The 20,220-nt window shown below is 38.9% G+C and overlaps 1 protein-coding gene across 4 annotated transcripts in view; it reads left to right on the forward strand.

Annotated features, from left to right (window-relative positions):
* Positions 1 to 20,220, forward strand: part of WAPL (WAPL cohesin release factor) — a 92,916-nt gene that overhangs the window by 57,777 nt on the left and 14,919 nt on the right. For all 4 annotated transcript variants that reach the window (XM_039478189.2, XM_039478191.2, XM_039478190.2 and 1 more), the window contains 7 exons: positions 3,211 to 3,438; positions 9,583 to 9,694; positions 10,367 to 10,464; positions 12,233 to 12,309; positions 15,433 to 15,608; positions 16,230 to 16,345; positions 16,965 to 17,129. In XM_039478189.2, the coding sequence (XP_039334123.2) occupies positions 3,211 to 3,438; positions 9,583 to 9,694; positions 10,367 to 10,464; positions 12,233 to 12,309; positions 15,433 to 15,608; positions 16,230 to 16,345; positions 16,965 to 17,129 (972 nt within the window). The remainder of the gene's footprint in view (positions 1 to 3,210; positions 3,439 to 9,582; positions 9,695 to 10,366; positions 10,465 to 12,232; positions 12,310 to 15,432; positions 15,609 to 16,229; positions 16,346 to 16,964; positions 17,130 to 20,220) is intronic.

Below are 20,220 nucleotides of genomic sequence, written 5' to 3' on the forward strand. Positions count from 1 at the left end.
TTGATACTAATGCATGGAAAAAAATGGTTTGGAAATGCAGCTTTAATTTTTTTAGAAACATTTTTGTTCATTGTTCGCTCTGGAACATAACCTCATTGTGATAAGGAATAAATTCTTCCTTTTCCTTGCTTCTGATGTTTTTGCTTAATAATAAAGCAAACATAACAAAAGTAATTAGGTTTATATTTTCCAAAATTAGAAGAAAGTAACCATCATTGCTAATTATTATCATTAGTAGTATTTTGACATGGCCTTGCAATATTTTTGTTAAAGAAATTATTTTCTAAAAATGGATTAGGTGATACAGAATTAATTTAATACTGCATCTTCTGGGCCAGGCGTCTTGGCTCATGCCTGTAATCCCAGCACTTTGGGAGGCCAAAGTGGGCGGATCACCTCAGGTCAAGAGTTTGAGATGAGCCTGGCCAACATGGTGACACGTGCCTGCAGTCCCAGCTACTCAAGAGGCAGAAGCAGGAGTATCACTTGAACCTGGGAGTCAGAGGTTGCAGTGATCCAAGATCTTGCCACTGTACTCCAGCCTGGGAGACAGAGACCCTGAATCAAAAAAAAAAAGTAGTTTGTTGCTGGCAGGGGGGTGTCCACTTGTAAGTCCCAGCTGCTCTGGAGACGAAGGTGGGAGGATTTCTTGAGCCCAGGAGTTCAGATCGGTTCTGGGAAACCTAGTGAGAGCTCATCTCTTAAAAACAAACAAAAAAGAGACTTTGTTTGCTTTATTACGCAGTAAACAGGGGACTGAGGCATTACAGCATGTGATTTTAAGGGCAGTGGGTCCCCCATGGCCTTTATTATGGCATCCTGTTTTCCAAAAATAATTTGCTGTATAAACATTTAATCAGACACCTGGTCTGACACTTCTATACTTCTAGGGCAGGCATCCCCAAACTTTTTACACAAGGGGCCAGTTCACTGTCCCTCAGACCGTTGGAGGGCTGCCACATACTGTGCTCCTCTCACTGACCACCAATGAAAAAGGTGCCCCTTCCTGAAGTGCAGCAGGGGGCCGGATAAATGGCCTCAGGGGGCCGTAGTTTGGGGACGCCTGTTCTAGGGGCTCAAAGTTTAAATCTTTAAATAGTTGTATTTTCTGTATGTTGAAATAAGTGTAGGAACAGAATATCTCAAGTGTTGGAATATCCCAAATGTAAGACCTTATTTTATAACACTTTGGGAGGTCAAGGTGGGCAGATTGCCTGAGCTCAGGAGTTCAAGACCAGCCTGGGCAACATGGTGAAAACCCATCTCTACTAAAAATACAAAAAACTAGCCAGGCATGGTGGTGCGTGCCTGTAATGTTAGCTACTCAGGAGGCTGAGGCATAAGAATTGCTGGAACCCCGGAGGCAGAGGTTGCAGTGAGCCGAGATTGTGCCTCTGCACTGCAGCCTCAGTGACAGAGTGAGACTCTGTCTCAAAAAATAAAATAAAATAAAATAAAATAAAACATCGGGGAAGGATAATCTTAGGAGAAATATCTAATGAAGGTGACAGGGAGATCAAGGCAAACCACCATGGTATGTATATACCTATGCAACAATCCTGCAAGATCTGCACATGTACCCAGCACTTAAAGTATAATAAAATAAATAAAATAAAACACACAAATTAGCCAGGTGTGATGTGGCAGGCACCTGTAGTCCCAGTTACTTGGGAGGCTAAGTTGTGAGGATTACTTGAAAAAAATAAAACAAACCAATCAAGTCTGGGCAAACCAAATAATTTTTTAAATCATTAATAAAATGTACCAAAATCACTCTGACCAGGTAGTTAAGTTAGCACAAGCAACTTAACTGGGTTCAAGCAATTCTCCTGCCTCAGCCTCCGGAGTGGCTGGGATTACAGACATGCGTCAACATGCCCAGCTAATTTTTTTTTTGTTTTTACTAGAGACGTGGTTTCATCATGTTGGCCAGGCAGATCTTGAACTCCTGACCTCAGGTGGTCCACCCGCCTTGGCCTTCCAAAGTGCTGGGATTACAGGCATGAGCCACCAGACCTGGCGATTGGTTTATTTTAAAGAAATGCAATATGTGTCGTTCAGCGTCCTAGGTTTACATACAGATGTAAACACAGCTGTTTTGCAGGGGGAAAAAATGTTAAGGGTTTGATACAGATTTAAATTTATTATTTCAGTTATTGTTTTTTTTTTTTTTTTTGAGACGGAGTCCTGCTCCGTCGCCAGGTGCTAGGCTGGAGTGCAGTGGCGCCATCACAGTTCATTGCAACCTCCGCCTCCTGGGTTCAAGCAATTCTTCTGCCTCAGCCTCCGGAGTAGCTGGAACTACAGGCGTGCACCACCACGCCCAGCTAATTTTTGTTTTTTTAGTGGAGACGAGGTTTCACCATGTTGACCAGGATGGTCTCCATTTCTTGACCTCGTGATCCGCCCGCCTCAGCCTCCCAAAGTGCTGGGATTACAGGTTTAAGCCACTGCACTCAGCCTTCAGTTACTGATTTTAAACTAAAATATGACTGTCTACTATATCATAAAGAATAGGCTGGGCATGGTGGCTCATGCCTATAATCTTAGCAATTTGGGAAGCCAAGGTGTGTGAATCACTTGACTTCAGGTGTTTAGGACCAGCCTGGGCAACATAGTGAAACCCCATCTACAAAAATACAAAAAAGTCATCTGGGCATGGTGGCGCATGCCAGTTGTCTCAGCTACTTGTGAGGCTGAGGCAGGGAAGATCGCTTGAGTCCCAGAAGGTCAAGGCAACAGTGAGCTGAGATCGCGCCACTGCACTTCAGCCTGGGTAACAAAGTGAAACCCTGTCTCAGAAAAAAAAGTGAGGTATATCATAATAGAATGTACAGACACAGACACACACACAGACACACAGACACACACACACACCTGTAAAAATGTTCTATAAACTCTTCATTTAGCACAGAATAGCCAAAGAAATAGCTCAGCTTATATTCTTACAGCCTTCAGGCATTCGTGTATGGAGGGTCCATTGAAAGGATAATTTTAAGCAACAGCATTTCATTTTTTAAGCATGTTTCTTCAGAATATTATTAGAGGGACCACTGAATAAAACATTTTTAAAGTTTCCAACCTGGTCAGTAATACAAGTCTTAGGCATTGTAACTTGTAAGCAAAAGTCATTAACAGTCTTACTTCCTGAGATTGTCAGGAGTTTCTCACATGAACTTTTTTCTTTTCCTTTTTTTTGGTCTGTTGAAGAATCTGTCCCTCTGTACAGCTGCCCTCATGTATATACTGAGTAGAGATCGTTTGAACATGGATCTTGATAGAGCTAGCTTAGATCTCATGATTCGACTTTTGGAACTGGAACAAGATGCTTCGTCAGCCAAGCTACTGAATGAAAAAGACATGAACAAAATTAAAGAAAAAATCCGAAGGCTCTGTGAAACTGTACACAATAAGCATCTTGATCTAGAAAATATAACGGTAGGTTTCTTCTTCCTTCCTTCTAAGATGAGAATTACTTTCGGAAAGTCTTAGGTTAATTGCAATAGCTCGGTGACTGTGGGCAAATTATTTAACTTCTAACCTTGGTTTACAGTTTGGCAAATTCTCAGGTTTAGCTCTGAGTATAATTTCATTCCTTGCCTGAACTTCCTAAACTAGTTTATGTGCTTTTAGGTTTTTTGCCCAGTAAATTGTTGCACATTTTCTGTTGCATTTTGCCTAATCCTTCTCTCTTTATTTTTTATTTTATTTTTTAAGAAAAAAAAAAAAAAAGGTTGGGGGAACCAGGTGCAGTGGCTCATGCCTACAATATCAGTGTTTTGAGAGGCCAAGGCAGGTGGATTTCTTGAACCTAGGGGTTTGGTTCTAGCCTGGGCAACATGGCAAAAACCCCATCTCTACAGAAAATACAAAAAAAAAATTAGCTGGACATGGTGGTGTACACTTTTAGTCCCAGCTACTCAGGAGGCTTAGGTTGGGGGAATCTCCTGAGCCCAGGGAGTTTGAGGGTGCAATAAGCCAAAGTTGTACCACTGCACTCCAGCCTGGGTGACAGAGCAAGACCATCTCAAAAAAAAAAAAAAAAAAAAAAAAAAAGAGGCAGAACTACATTTAGGCTATGAGGAAGTTGAATTCTTATTCTCCATGGATTTCAGGAATAAAAACTTCAGAAGATATACGTCTGCCATTTTCTTTTTTAATTTATAATAATAATTTTTTTTTGAGACAGAGTCTTGCTATGTCACCCAGGCTGGAGTGCAGTGGTACGGTCATGGCTTACTGCAGCTTCAAGTCCCTGGACTCAAGTGATCCTCCCACCTCAGCTCCCCAAGTAACTAGGACTACAGGTGTATGCCACCATATTTGTCTAACTTTTGTATTTTTAGTAGACATGGGGTTTTCACCACGTTGCCCAGGCTGGTTTTGAACTCCCGGGCTCAAGCGATGTTACCTCAGCCTCCAAAGTGTTGGAATTACAGGCGTGAGCCACCACTCCTGCCACAACTGCCATTTTCAATGAGTAGGCATCTGTTTATTCCAGAGTACCTCAGGGTGTCTGTTTCACGGTACCTGAAGAACCCTGAAGATACCTCAAGGAAGACTCTTAGGCACCTCACCTCTTCTGAGGTGGTGTTCCTTATAATACAGTCATGGCCAGTAGCTGCTCTTATGCTCATCACAACGTACCATGTGTGAGATAGCTATGTCATTTTTGCTTTATTTCAGTTCTGCTTTCTTCCGGCTTTTTTACTTATAGAATCCATAATGTTCCAATGGTTTCTAGGCCAGTAGAAGATAATTGGCTTGTGATTTTGGAAAAAATAAGAGTGTTTATTACATAATAACCTGGTTTTCAGACATTTCCAACTATAATAAACATTTATTATTGTCTACGCAAATGTGACAAATCCAGTTTTTCAGAAAAAAACATTTAGTAGGGACTTATAATCAAAAGTTGTGTCTGTATCTTGGGATCCCCATGCTATTACCTCCACATCCAGGGTTTATATGCCATAGGAAAAGTAAAATTCAGTATAGATATGTAGGGCCATTGAAGTACATTAAGTTGTTTGACCTCAGGTTAGGATATACAGTAAGTACCTGATTTTACACAAGGAATAGTGGGTAAACCAGAAATTTTAGAGGCTTTCCCAGAACAGATGTTAATCAGGTCTCAGGCCAGGTGATGTGGCTCACAGCTGTAATCCCAGTACTTTGGGAGTCCGAAGTGGGTGGATCACCGGAGACCAGGAGTTCTGCCAACATGGTGAAACCCTGTCTCTACTAAAAATATAAAAATTATAGCTGGACCTGGTGGCGGGTGTCTGTGTTCCCAGCTACTTGGGAAGGTGAAGGCACAAGAATTGCTTGAACCTGGAACCTAGGAGGTGAGGTGAGCCAGGATTGGCATGACTCCACTCCATCCTGGGTGACAGAGTAACACTATGTCTCAAAAAAAAAAGCCAATGTCTCCCCATTATTTAACTGAAGACTGCAGCATTTGCCACAAAAATGTATAGAATGCTTTGTGCTAGCCAGATGTGACTTAAGGCTCTTGCTCTATTCTGTTTTAATTAGGGTAGAGGTGGTAATAGATTCTGGTTAAGGTGGAAGATGGGAGAGCAGTTTAACTTTAAACAGTAAGATACAAAACTGACATGTATTCAGTACTTTTCACTTTATAAGATTGTGGAGAGAGATGTTGCGCTCAGATGGCAAATCTGTGATCCTCCATGTCATCATACCATCTGTATATACTACATTTAAAACTTTTTAACTTTTTTTCTTTTTTGAGATGAAGTCTTACTCTGTCACCCAGGCTGGAGTCCAGTGGTGTGATCTCGGCTCACTGCAGCCTCCGCCTCCCGGGTTCAAGCTGTTCTCATGCCTCAGCCTCCCAGATAGCTGGGATTACAGGTGTATGCCACCATGCCCAGCTATTTATTTTTTATTTTTTTTCATTTTTAGTAGGACGGGGCTTTGTCATGTTGGCCAAGCTGGTCTTGAACTCCTGAACTCAGGTGATCTGCCCGCCTTGGCCTTCCTGGGATTACAGACATGAGCCACTGTGCCTGGCCAAAACATTCGTAATTTTTATTTATTTATACCGTTTTTTACAATGATTTTTTTTTAAACAAATGTCTACTCATTTTTTCATACTATAAAGAATAAATTTGAGCTTATAATTTTTAATTGCCTACATAGTTGGGTGAATGTGCGTTTATTTTTTTGTCTCCTATGTTCAAATTTAGGTTCATTTCAGGTATGCTGTTAAGTAACATGATAAAATTGATAATTTAATTTGTCTTACGTTTTGTTGAATTTATTAGGATGACAAATGCCAGAATAAAAACTTTACTGTATTAAATGAAACAGCTTTTTTTTAATTCATATGATTAAGCCAGAGCACAGATGTCAATTTTAGGATTCTTCTTTTTTCCCCCTAACGTTAACTATTCTTGAGTATTTGTTTGTTTTAAATTGTACAGTAGATTTACTATGTTGTTTTGTACAATGAATATCTTCTGCACATTAGTTTTGTTACTAGTTGCTTAATTTCTTGAATATATTGGTATTGCTGATGTGCCATGAAAAGATAACTTAAAATAGTAGTATAGTCATGCTTTGCTCAATGAGATATGTGTTCTAAAAATGAATCATTAGGTGATTTTGTTGTTGTATGAGCATCAGACTGTACTTACACAGACCTAAAAGTTACGGCCTACTACACATCTAGACTCTACAGGTTTGCACCCTAAAAGCAACAGGCTGTACTACATGTGGTACAGCCTGTTGCTTTTAGGGTGCAAACCTGTATAGTATGTTACTGTATTGAACACTGCAGGCAGTTGGAACACAGTGGTGGCAAAATTTGTGCACCTAAACACAAAAAGGGTACAGTAAAAGTAGAGTATAAAAGATTTAAAAAGATAAACCTATATGGACACTTAACCATGAGTAGAGCTTGCAGGACTGGAAGTTGCTCTGTGTCAGTGAGTGAGTGAGTGGTGAGTGAATGTGAAGGCCTAGGAGAGGCGTCCCCAAACTTTTTACACAGGGGGCAGTTCACTGTCCCTCAGAACATTGGAGGGCCGCCACATACTGTGCTCCTCTCACTGACCACCAATGAAAGAGATGCCCCTTCCTGAAGTGCGGCGGGGGGCTGCAGTTTGGGGACACCTGGCCTAGGACATTATTGCACACCACTGTAGACTTGATAAACATTGTACACTCTGGCTACACTGTTTAACTCTTGACTCTTCTATAATAACACTTAGCTTAAAACATTGTATACTGTACAAAAATATTCTATGAGCTTTTTTTCTTTTTTCAAAATTAATTATTTTTTTAACTTTTAAAACTTTTTTTTGTTAAAAATGAACACACACGTTAACCTAGGTCCACAGGGTCAGGATTATCAATATGGCTGTCTTCCACCTCCACATCTTGTCCCATTGGAAGGTTTTAGGGACAGTAAAACATGAATGGAAATGTCGTCTCCGAATGGAGATGTCGTCTCCTCTGATAACAGTGCCTTGTCCTGGAATGCCTCCTGAAGGACCTGTCTCAGGGCAGTTTTTTGTTTGTTTGTTTTTTCCCCCTTGAGACACACTCTGTCACTCAGGCTGGAGTACAGTAATGTGATCTGGTCTCACTGCAACATCTGCCTCCCAGGCTTAAGCGATCCTGTGCCTCAGCATTCCAAAGTGCTGGGATTACAGGTGTCAGCCTAATCCTCTTATTTTCTGGTTAATGATTTGGCTGTGCTTTAACTCTGAGGACTATTCAAGTTTTCAAATAACATGCTTGAATAATAGGCAATTTTTAAATGCTAGCTTGTATTATACTTAATATAGCCTAAAACATTTAAGAATCATTTTTATGCCAATAGAAACAAAAATGAAACTCCCTTTTAAGCATAAAAAGGCACAAGTTTTAATTATTAATATCAAATTACCATCACCTTTCTTTCTAAACAAAGAATGCCTCATTAGTCTTCAGCTTTTCCAGTATGACTCATGAATTAATACACCTAACCAATCTAAATTGTTCTTTGAGGGACAGAGTGAGAAATGGACAGAATTGAATCTGTTTTTTTAGTATTGGGTTCTAGTTCTACATTTGTCACCTTGGAAAACAACCTTTTTTTTTCCTTTTTCTTTTCTTTTCTTTTCTTTGAGACAGAGTCTTGCTCTGTTGCCCAGGCCAGAGTGCGTGCAGTGCCATGATCTTGGCTCACTGCAACCTCCACCTCCTGGGTTCAAGCAATTCTCCCTGCCTCTGGGATTACAGGTGCCCACTGTAAACCCTCTGTAAACCCCTGGGATTACAGGTGCCCACTACCATGCCCGGCTAATTTTTGTGTTTTTAGTAGAGACAGGTTTCACTGTGTTGGCCAGGCTGGTCTTGAACTCGTGACCTGAGGTGATCCACCTACCTCAGCCTCCCAAAGTGCTGGGATTACAGGCTTGAGCTACCAACCACACTCAGCCAAGAACAACTGTTTTAAAAGAAGCAGATTAAAAATCTTCTGTATCTCTCCTAAATGTACAATACTGGTAATACCTGTTGTTTGAATTTCTAAATATCTAGTTTGTATGCAGTTTTCAAATAGGCCTGAAGGACCTAATGTAAACTGTCATCTTTTGAAGGGGAGAAACTGGGAGAAAAACTAGGTCTTGTCAATCTTTGCTAATTTTCTTTTGTTATGCTGAAATTCCTTTATTATAACAGAAACCAAATTGCTCTTTGTTGGGAGGTGGCTGTATGCTTTAAATAGAAAAACAACAGCTAAAGTGAAATAAAGAGAAAGACAAACTTTACTCTGATTGTAAATGTGGCTCTTAGCTTTTGTACTCTTCTGGTGGTGATCCTAAAGCATTAGTTGAATAGTTTTGTCATCATGGCCACATGATGAATATCTGAGCTGCTAAGCCTGCAGTAGTCAGTTTAAAACTAGTCAGTTTGCAGTACTAAAGTGAGCAAAGGATTTGTATGCAGAATAGACACAATACACCGAACAATAAGGAAAGATAATCAGTCTTACAGGAAAATATGGAAAGAATAACGAACAGGAATCTCATACTAGAAATATAGCTAATTAACGTGAAAAACAGGTCAAGTTTACTGTAGTTGTAAAAATACAACCAAAAGCAGTATGTTACCATTTTGTACCCTCAGACAAAAATGTTAAGTGATAACTTGTACTTTTGAAAATTCAGGGCAACTGGCACTCCCACACTTTGCTCCTGAGAGTGTTACTTGTTAAATCCTTTGTGGCAAATTAATATTGATTAACAATTTAAAAATCCATGTACTCTTTGACTTAGCAGTCTGACAGTTGGCCTCTGTACTGTAGAAATGAGTACCTATATGTATATGTATATGTAATAGTAAACTGACAAATGATAGACTACTGTAATAGCACATTTTCTCTATGAAAAGCTGGTTTTAAAACTTTGTTAGATGTAGACTGTTCGGATAAAAATTGAAAATTAGTTCAATTTTATGTATAAATATAGTCTTAAAAAACTGTACTGATAGCATGCAGTAAATTTTTGCAAAGAGAAACAATTTTTACAATTGCTAAAAGTAAATATTAATGATGCTTCCGATTTTCAGACTGGGCATTTAGCTATGGAGACATTATTGTCCCTTACTTCTAAACGAGCAGGAGACTGGTTTAAGGAAGAACTCCGACTTTTGGGTGGTCTGGATCATATTGTAGATAAAGGTATGATATTCACATGTATAATGTTTTTATATGGTATTTAAAACCTTAAGAAAATACTCCATTGACATACTTTAAAAAGTTATTGTATCAGTTTGGAAATGTCTGTTTTTTTAAAATAGTATCCTACAAATTTCTAACATTTTAAGAAGGGGCCAGGCCAGGCACGGTGGCTCATGCCTGTAATCCAAGAACTTTGGGAGGCCAGGGTGGGCAGATCACCTGAGGTCAGGAGCTCAAGATCAGCCTGACCAACATGGAGAAACCCCATCTCCACCAAAAATACAAAATTAGTTGGACATAGTGGTACATACCTTTAATCCCAGCTACTTGGGAGGCTGAGGCAGGTGAATCGCTTGAACCTGGGAGGAGGACGTTGTGGTGAGCTGAGATTGCACCATTGTACTCCAACCTGGGAGAATGAACAAAACTCTGTCTCAGGAAAGAAAAAAAAAAAGGCTGTTAACATTTTGATATTGGGGGATTATGGAAACGAAATAATTACAGAGTATGATATATTTCAAAATCTCAAAGTATGAAACCTAGAATAAAAAATGTTTAGAGAGATTCCAGCATGTTCATAGCATGTGTACAGATGGCTTTTAATGTTAGCCAAAAGTATTGCATTGGTAAGTATTGATAAATATTAACTTATGTTTGTTTCTTTTCACCTAGTAAAAGAATGTGTGGATCACTTAAGTAGAGATGAGGATGAAGAGAAACTGGTAGCCTCACTGTGGGGAGCAGAGAGATGTTTACGAGTTTTAGAAAGTGTAAGTATGTATGACAATTTGGCAAAAAGTATGTAGTCTTAATTGTGAATGTGTGTGTAAGAGACTGCCAGATATTTTATATACAGGTATTGATCGACTTAATGACCTATGCAACTTAACGATCATTCGACTTTACAACCACAATAGCTAGCCATGACTGCTTCACGTCTGGCAGCGCAAACGTTGCCCAGGTGGGCGTACAACAGTGCAGACCAGCTTCTGGCAGCACTACCATCTCCGCGTGCACCATTTCAACTGTACATGTAGCCTACTCAACTTAACGACCAAATCGTGTTATGACCGTTCCACGGTCCTGGCCATGGTCGTAAGTCGAGCACTAGCTGTACTCCTGTGGGGTTCACTTCTGTTAATCCAGTTAGAAATTGCAGTACATTTTTTTTTAGCAACCAGTTAATAAACAAGTTAAATGAGCAGTTTTTTAAGAGTACCTGTATTATTGCTGCAAATGAAATGTCAGGCTTGTTTATATATACCAATCTTTTTTTAAAGATTTTATTATTTTTTTGAGCCAAAATGTCGCCTTGTCACCCAGGCTAGAGTGCAGTGGCATGATCATGACTCACTACAACCTCCACTTCCTGGGTTCAAGCAATTTTCATGCCTCAGCCTCTCTAGCTGAGATTACAGGTGTGTGCCACCATGCCTTACTAATTTTTGTATTTTTAGTAGAGTTGGGGTTTTGCCATGTTGGACTGGCTGGTCTTGAAACTCCTAGCTTCAAGTGGACTGCCGGCTTCGGCCTCCCAAAGTGTTGGGATTACAGGCATGAGCTACCTTGCTGGGCCCCTCCAGTCTTTATTGTTTTTTTCTTAATGTGAGTTTCTGCTTGACTACATTGTTTGTAGATAACAATAGCTAAATGAGGTCAGGTTTTATTTTTAAATTATTATTAGCATTTGATTTATTTGACTTTTATTTGAGTCAGAATTTTTTTTTTTTCTTCAAAATTTTTTTCTTTCTTAAGATGGGGTATCACCATGTTGGTCAGGCTGGTCTTGAACTCCCAACCTTAGGTGATCCGCCTGCCTTGGCCTCCAAAGTGCTTGGATTACAGGCGTGAGCCACCACGCCCAGTCTGAGTCAGATTGTTTATAAGCATTGCTTGTCATAATATTTGCCTTTGGAAAATTATACTGTTGAACTGCAGTAAGTATATTTTGTTCTTTGACTCTTGTGAAGGACTTTAACCCAGTTCCATATAGATTAGAATTTATGTCGGCAGCTAACTTCAGAATGCGTAGATTTGTTCACCATGTTATTTTAAAAACATCTGTGGGGAAAGTAGTGTAGTATAAATTTAAAACTTCTGGCATAGATTAAATGGTAATTATTCCGTATGTCTTATGCAGTTCTTTTAGGAACAGTAGATAACAGATAATTCTTTGTAAAAATGTATTCTAAATGAATTTGCTTAAGAGCTTTATGTTATTTGTTTGCTATTTGTTATTTGTAAGTTAAGGACTGCTCTAGTCTGACATTCAATGTGTTTGGCAGTTCGTTACAGTGAAAATATAGTGTAAAATAAATCATGAATGAATAATAACAATGATGTCTTAATTTTTCCATGAAACATTAGCTTTCTTATTTTGCATCTGGAACCTGTGGGTTGTGAAATTATTCCCTTTAGACAACAAGGACTTTTTTTCCCCTAATCTTTGTATCTTTTAGAGACCAGGCAGAGTGTGATGTTATGTGAATGAATGAAAGTTTTGGATTGCCACAATTATTTTATCTTCTTCCCTTTTAGGTAACTGTGCATAATCCTGAAAATCAAAGCTACTTGATAGCATATAAAGATTCCCAACTTATTGTTTCATCAGCTAAGTAAGTTTTGTGTTTATTAGCTAACAACTAACATTGTTACTTATTTTAAACGTTTGGATTGACCACAAATGAAAGAAATTTGGATTAGCTTCCTTTATGAAATGCTCTATTGAATTCTATGAATTGGTGCACATTGTGTGACTAAAGTTTTAAGAGTACAGATTTTGGACATAAAATGACTAGGGATTCCAGCTTGATAATTTCAGCTGTATAACTTTTGTAATGTACAAATCAAACTCTTTACAAACGGGATAATGATTGTATCTAACCCACCTAGGATTGTTATTACAATAAAATGAGTTAATTTGTACGTTTGTAAGAAATATATTCTTAGTAGATACTTTAAAATATGTGTATATTGAAAATATACAAAAACATTTTTTAAATTTTAATGATTTTAAAAGTATCTTTTATATATTATGTATGATACATATTAATGAGTTAAATTAGTTAATATGCAAAGCCTAGAACAGTACTTGGCATATAATAAATACTGAGCATTTGTCCTCATTCTTGTTTTAAATGGACTTTTCTAGCCCTCTTCTTCTGCACTTTATTTAGACTTGTTTTTCCATAACTGTATGTAACTTCTCCTATTCCACATTCTTTCTTCCCACACACATTTCATCACAATTAGGCTAATGCTGTCACCTCCGTGCAGGTAAAATTTTCAAGTATGTCTCCAGACCTGGTTCTATCTTATTACAGCAGCCTCTTCATGATCTATCTCTGTCCTAGTTCTTAATATCTGCCCTACTTCTCTGGCCTTTAGCCTAGAACAGTAACACATGAAGTTAACTTTCTCCAAATCTCTCCTTTGAAAAATAATTTTAATTTCCCAAATCTCTGATTGCTTATTGTCTTTGGATATATGTGTAAGTTTCTTATTAAAGGAAGTCGGCCTTATCAAAGGCCCATTGTAGTCTTATTCTGATTTATCTGTTTTTTAACATCTTATTTTGGAGGATTTCAAATATAAATAGTGTAATAAACTATAATGTACACATTATCAATCATGTCCAGTCTAGTTTTCATCTATAATCCCATCCATTCCCCCTCTTGTATTATTTGAAACAAATCCAGATATTATCATTTCATCCATAAATACTTAAGTATTCAATGTCTGAAAGAAAGTGACTCTTTTAAAAAATATAACCCAATACCATTTTCATACCACTGATTATCTAGTTGCTTACTATTTTATGTTTAGTCAATATTCTAATTTTCAGTAATCTCAAATTTCTAGTCTCAATAGATTTTCTTAATCCGTAGGTTTTTTAAATCTCCTTTTTTTGTCTTGCATTTGTACATTATTTTGTCTTCCCCCAGAACATTTGTGGACTTGATTGCATTTGTACATGTTGTATCTTTCAATGGTATATTTTAATTTTATTTATTTATTTTTCTGAGATGGAGTCTCTGTCGCCCAGGCTGGAGTGCAGTGGCATGATCTCGGCTCACTACAATTTCCACCTCCAGGGTTCAAGCAATTCTGCCTCAGCCTCCTAAGTAGCTGGGATAACAGGCATGCGCACCATACCCAACTAATTTTTGTATTTTTATTCGAGATGGGGTTTCATCATGTTAGCCAGGCTGGTCTCAAAGTCCTGACTTCAGGTGATGCCACCCTCCTCAGCCTTCCAGAGTGCTGAGATTATAGGCGTACATGGCCTATTTTATCTATATTTAGCATTCTTTTTTAAAAACATAGATACAGGATCTTGCTGTGTTGCCCAGGCTGTTCTCAAACTCAAGTGATCCTCTCACCCTGACCTCCCAAAGTGTAGGGATTATAGGCATGAACTACTGTGCCCTGCCTATATAGTTAGTGCTCTTACCACATGCATTCTGCTTGTTTGCTGCCATGTTTTACCCCTTCTTACTAAAGATTATTGAAGTTAAATGTTTCTGATTTCATTTTCTTTTTTAAAATTGACAAATAAAAATTGTATATGTTGTTTCTGATTTAAAAGTACCTCTTGTGTATACTTTATTACCTCCAACAAGTGCCTTGTAAATGGAAGTATTTAATATGACACATTTTAGCTCTTTTGTTGTGATTAGGAAGTTCAGGCCAAATGTCTTGGAAGTGACAGTAGAGGTCAGAATTGTTTGGAAAAGAGCACTCATCTCTAGATTTTTAAGTTTTTCAGCAGAAACCATGATCAATGCAGGGGTAGCATACAGAAAGATTAAATACCATATGCTGAACCTCCTTTTATCTTTAAAGCCCTAGTTTAGCTCAGTTTTAAAAAGTTGAGTTACCAATGACAGTATTGTAATCCTGACCAGTATTCAATACCAGAACTACAAATTATTTTAGGTTACACATGAGGAACACCTTCCTGACCAAAGGGTTGTGAAATATTGGGAAACCTTTACAGAATTTCCTCAGTATGTTTTAAAGGGCAACTAGACGTAGATTAGATATGATTTCTTTTAAGAATCTTGTGCCATTTTATAATGCATGAAGAATCAACTGACAGACGCAGCTTACTTGATTTGTATTGAACTTAAAAATAGTGGACTTGGTGATTTAAACAGTGTCTTTAGAAATACTGGACCCATTTAGGGATTATATTTCCTTGTTATTTTGGGTAGTATCTTGAGAATACTTGGATATAGCTCATCCCCTTGGATAACTGTCAAGGAGACATGTCAGTTTGACCTTAAATTAAAAAATAATGATTATACTGTCACATTGGTAGTTGAGATAGTAAATAATATTTGCTCTAATGCATATGAAGTATTTAATACTTGTCTTTACATTAACGTTTGTTACATAATACTGACAATAACATTTACTATCTCAGAAGTGTTCAACATTAGCTCTTAACCATTTTCCCTGTTTGAGAAAGTGTTGTGGTCTGTCTGTCGGAGAGATCAATAACATGTGAGACAACTTGGAAATAAAGAGATTACTAGGGTAAATGTAGGTAGTACAGATAAAAACTTCTGCTATTAGTGTTTAATTTTTAACATTCCTTGGGTAGTTTTTTTAAGGTATCAGGTTTTTCCAAAATAAAGTGAAGTTTTATCTGATAGCTGTTAGGTTCAAGTAAATAGAAATATGTTGCGTACCTATTATTTACTATAATAGTCTATATTTTATTTTCTCTTAAGAGCGTTACAACATTGTGAAGAACTGATTCAGCAGTACAACCGCGCTGAGGACAGCATATGCTTAGCTGACAGTAAACCTCTGCCTCACCAGAATGTAACTAACCATGTGGGCAAAGCAGTGGAGGACTGCATGAGGGCCATCATTGGGGTGTTGCTCAATTTAACTAATGATAATGGTAAGATTTTTTTCCATTTTTTTCTCATTGAAAGATGTATATTGCATGTGAAAACAAGTTATTTTTCTTTGTTTCTCCTTTTCTTGGTGTAGTGATTTTTTGATTTGTCTTAATGTACTTAACGTGTAGGTTTAAAAATCGCTTTTAAGAGTTGATATTTCTGCCGGGCGCGGTGGCTCAAGCCTGTAATCCCAGCACTTTGGGAGGCTGAGGCGGGTGGATCACGAGGTCAGGAGATCGAGACCATCCTGGTCAACACGGTGAAACCCCATCTCTACTAAAAATACAAAAAATTAGCTGGGCATGGTGGCATGTGCCTGTAATCCCAGCTACTCAGGAGGCTGAGGCAGAAGAGTTGCCTGAACCCAGGAGGCGGAGGTTGCGGTGAGCCGAGATCGTGCCATTGCACTCCAGCCTGCGTAACAAGAGCGAAACTCCGTCTCAAAAAAAAAGAGTTGATATTTCTATAAGCCTAGTAGCTTGACCTGGAAGTATCAACAGTATGTTTCAATAGAGGAATGGGCTATACAATCCTAAGTTAATATCCATGTTAATAAATCTGTTATTAGTGTCCTAAGGAGGAATCAGTAACAATTTTCCTATATCCATTTCTTATTTCAGAGTGGGGCAGTACCAAAACAGGAGAGCAGGACGGTCTCATAGGCACAGCGCTAAACTGTGTGCTTCAGGTTCCAAAGTACCTACCTCAGGAGCAGAGATTTGATATTCGAGTGCTGGTAAGTTGAAATGACTTTTTCAGGAAGAGTATTGTATCTAGTAAGGTGTGCAAAATGTTCACCTTAGTTTGGGTTAAGAACCAACCCTTTAATATTGTGGTTGTTTTCATGAATTTCCTTATGAACATACTTTTTTTTTTTTTTTTTTTTTTTTAAATTTTTGATACAGATTCTCACCCTGTCACCCAGGCTGGAGTGCAGTGGCTCCATCTTGGCTCACTGTAACCTCTGCCTCCCTGCTTCAAGCGATTCTCCTGTCTTAGCCTTCCAGATGCTGGAACTACAGGCTTGTGCCACCACACCCAGCTAATTTTTGTATAGTACAGATGGGGTTTCGCCATGTTGCCCAGGCTGGTCTTCAAACTCCTGGCCTCAGGTGATCTGCCTGCTCCGGCCTCCCAAAGTGCTGGGATTACAGGCATGAGCCACTGCGCCTGGCCTTTTTTTTCCTTTTTGGTCTTTATTTTTTGGCCTTTCATACTTAATGGGTTTTAGCAATTTTGTAGATGGTAGAGCACTGATTTTCAGTTTTTCAGCTGCCAATAAAAATTATGCATATTGTGTTCATTTGTTTTAAGTACTCATCTCTGATAATACGTGTCTCTTAAAATTTTTGAAGGGCTTAGGTCTGCTGATAAATCTAGTGGAGTATAGTGCTCGGAATCGGCACTGTCTTGTCAACATGGAAACATCATGTTCTTTTGATTCTTCCATCTGTACTGGAGAAGGGGATGATCGCTTAAGGATAGCTGGACAAGTTCATGCTGTCCAGGCTTTAGTGCAGGTAAGCAACCACTTTAAAAACAAACTCATAACTACAGTTTGTTGCATTTGTCCAATTTCTTTGTAAATTGCACCTTGTACCCCCTTGTCTTGCCCTTCCACTGCTAGGGTGGAAAGAAGCTGTTTTACACCTGACCAATTTTTAAATATTCATACCTTCTAGGGTAAAAGCTTATTTTAAACCAGAATTTGTAACCAATTAAAAATGTGGTACAGGCTGGGCACAGTGGCTCATGCCTGTAATCCTAGCACTTTGGAAGGCTGAGGTGGGTGGATCACTTGAGGTCAGGAGTTCAAGTCGAGCCTGACCAATATGATAAAAGCCCGTCTCTATTAAAAATACAAAAATAGCCACGCGTGGTGGCTCAGGCCTATAATCCCAACACTTTGGGAGACCGAGGCGGGTGGATCACAAGGTCAAGAGATCGAGACCATCCTGGTCAACATGGTGAAACCCCGTTTCTACTAAAAGTACAAAAATTAGCTGGGCATGGTGGCACACACCTGTAGTCGCAGCTACTTGGGAGGCTGAGGCAGGAGAATTGCTTGAACCCAGGAGGTGGAGGTTGCGGTGAGCCGAGATCGCGCCATTGCACTCCAGCCTGGGTAACAAGAGCGAAACTCCGTCTCAAAAACGAAACAAAAACAAACAAAACAAAAATAAGCCAGGCATGGTGGCACATACCTGTAATCCTAGCCACTCAAGAGGCTGAGGCAGGAGAATTGCTTGAATTGAGGAGGTGGAGGGTGCAGTGAGCCAAGGTAGCATGTCACTGCACTCCAGCCTGGGCAACAGAGCAAGACCCTGTCTCAAAACAAAAAAAAAAAAAACAGTGGTATAATTTCTCTGTAAATCAGTAAGAGGTACACTGCTTAAAATGTACTCTTACTTTATTTTGCTGTTTTTTCTTAACTTTTATCACTCCCTACGCATTGTTACCAAAAAGCAGAGTACAAAAGCACATCTGGGGGCCGGGCGCGGTGGCTCAAGCCTGTAATCCCAGCACTTTGGGAGGCCGAGGCGGGTGGATCACAAGGTCAAGAGATCGAGACCGCTCTGGTCAACATGGTGAAACCCCGTCTCTACTAAAAATACCAAAAATTAGCTGGGCATGGTGGCGTGTGCCTGTAATCCCAGCTACTCAGGAGGCTGAGGCAGGAGAATTGCCTGAACCCAGGATGCGGAGGTTGCAGTGAGCCGAGATCGCGCCATTGCACTCCAGCCTAGGTAACGAGCAAAACTCCGTCTCAAAAAACAAAAAAACAAAACAAAACAAAAAAACCACACATCTGTTTTATTAATCAAATTAGGTAAAATGCCTCACTCCTGTAATCCCAGCACTTTGGGAGACCGAGTTGGGGAGGATCACTTGAATCCAGGAGTTCAAGACCAGCCTGGGCAACATAGTGAGCTCCCATCTGTGTGTGTGTGTGTGTGTGTGTGTGTGTGTGTGTGTGTGTATTTTTTTTTTTTTAAGTCAAATCAAGAATCCAGGCCCATCTCATTCACTTCACGTCCTCTAGTGTTTATTTACTGGTCTGATCTGTGTCCAGAACTTTGTTTAACCTTACGGACCACAGAAAACCGGAACTCCTTTGTCAACCTATTTCCTTACCCACTCTGGAAAGTGGCAGAGTAGCCAAGTCTGGGAAATCCTGAATGACAATGTTTCTTTGAGCCATTTAAAGTCATATTTTTCATTATCCTCTTTTGTTCTCATCTATTATGTGTGATTGAATGTTGACCATAGATAAGAAGTAGTTAATCGCTAGGCTTTTCTTCTTAGATTCATAATATTCAGTCTTCAATAGCCTTGAAATTTTAGTTATTTAAAGTGCAAAATTAAATGTGAAACAAGTGATAAATTGTCATAACTTACCAATAACAGTAATAGTAAATGGTAGTAGTAATTTACTAACAATAATTGGTAATTGACTATTTTTAGTTTCCAGATATCATTTAGAGATTTTATTTAATGCTAAAAACATTTGGTACCTCCTGCCGCGATCCCATTGGCATACTTATTTTTCTGCTAAATAAAGTATTTCTTGGCCAGGCAAAGTAGCTCACACCTATAATCACAGCACTTTGGGAGGCCAAGGTTTATGGATTATTTGAGCTCAGGAGTTTGAGACCAGCATGGTCAACATAGTGAAATCCTGTGTACAAAAAGTAAAAAAATTGGTCAAGTGTGGTGATACATGCCCATAGTACGAGCTACTCGGGAGGCTGAAGTGTGAGGATTGCTTGGGCCCAGGAGTTTGAAGTTGCAGTAAGCTGTGATTATGCCACTGTGCCCCTGCCTGAGCAAGAGTGAGACCCTGTCTCAAAAACGCTTAAAAAAAGTATTTTTTTTTCTGTATAGTTGATTTGTTTTCAGACTTTTCATTTAAGAATGGAGACTCACAGTAAGTTACAAAAATAGTACAAAGAATCCCATTTACCCTTTACCTAACTTCTCAAATGGTGACATCTTATATAACTGTAGTACCATAGCAAAACTGAGCAGTCATCATGGTACATTATTGTTAACTGCACTTTATACCTTATTCACTTTCATCATTTTCATCTGCATTCATTTATGTTTGTGTGTAACGTATGTAATTTTGTTCAATTTTATTACATAGATTCATGTACTTACCACTACATTGAGGTATAAAACTATCACCACAAAAGAATTAATTCCCTTGTGCTGCTCACTACACAGCCTGCCTGCCCTCCCTGTCTCCTGGCTACCACGAACCTGTTTTCTATCTTTTTCCATCTCTTATTTTATTTTTTTCTATTATTCTAGTCCCTGTCTTTTAAAAATTGACTTTTCTTCAGATGGAACCTAGAAATGAATAAAAACTTAGTTGGTGGCCTCAGGAGTTGTGTTTGAATGTACAGATGGTAGATCTGCATTATTCACATAATAGGGGTTAATTTGCAGAAGCCATCCCCACACCCTAGGAGACCCTTGTTTGTGAGTTGTTTTAGGGATAGTCTCAAATTTTCCTACTATGTCTGACTGACCTGGGAATATCACTTCCAGTATTCCTCTTTTGCACTTAGTGTTACAGAAGCTTCTTGTCCTTCAGGGTATCATCTT

This window comes from Saimiri boliviensis, chromosome 12 (genome assembly GCF_048565385.1).
Source record: "Saimiri boliviensis isolate mSaiBol1 chromosome 12, mSaiBol1.pri, whole genome shotgun sequence".
In the NCBI taxonomy this organism is placed as follows: Eukaryota; Metazoa; Chordata; class Mammalia; order Primates; family Cebidae; genus Saimiri; species Saimiri boliviensis.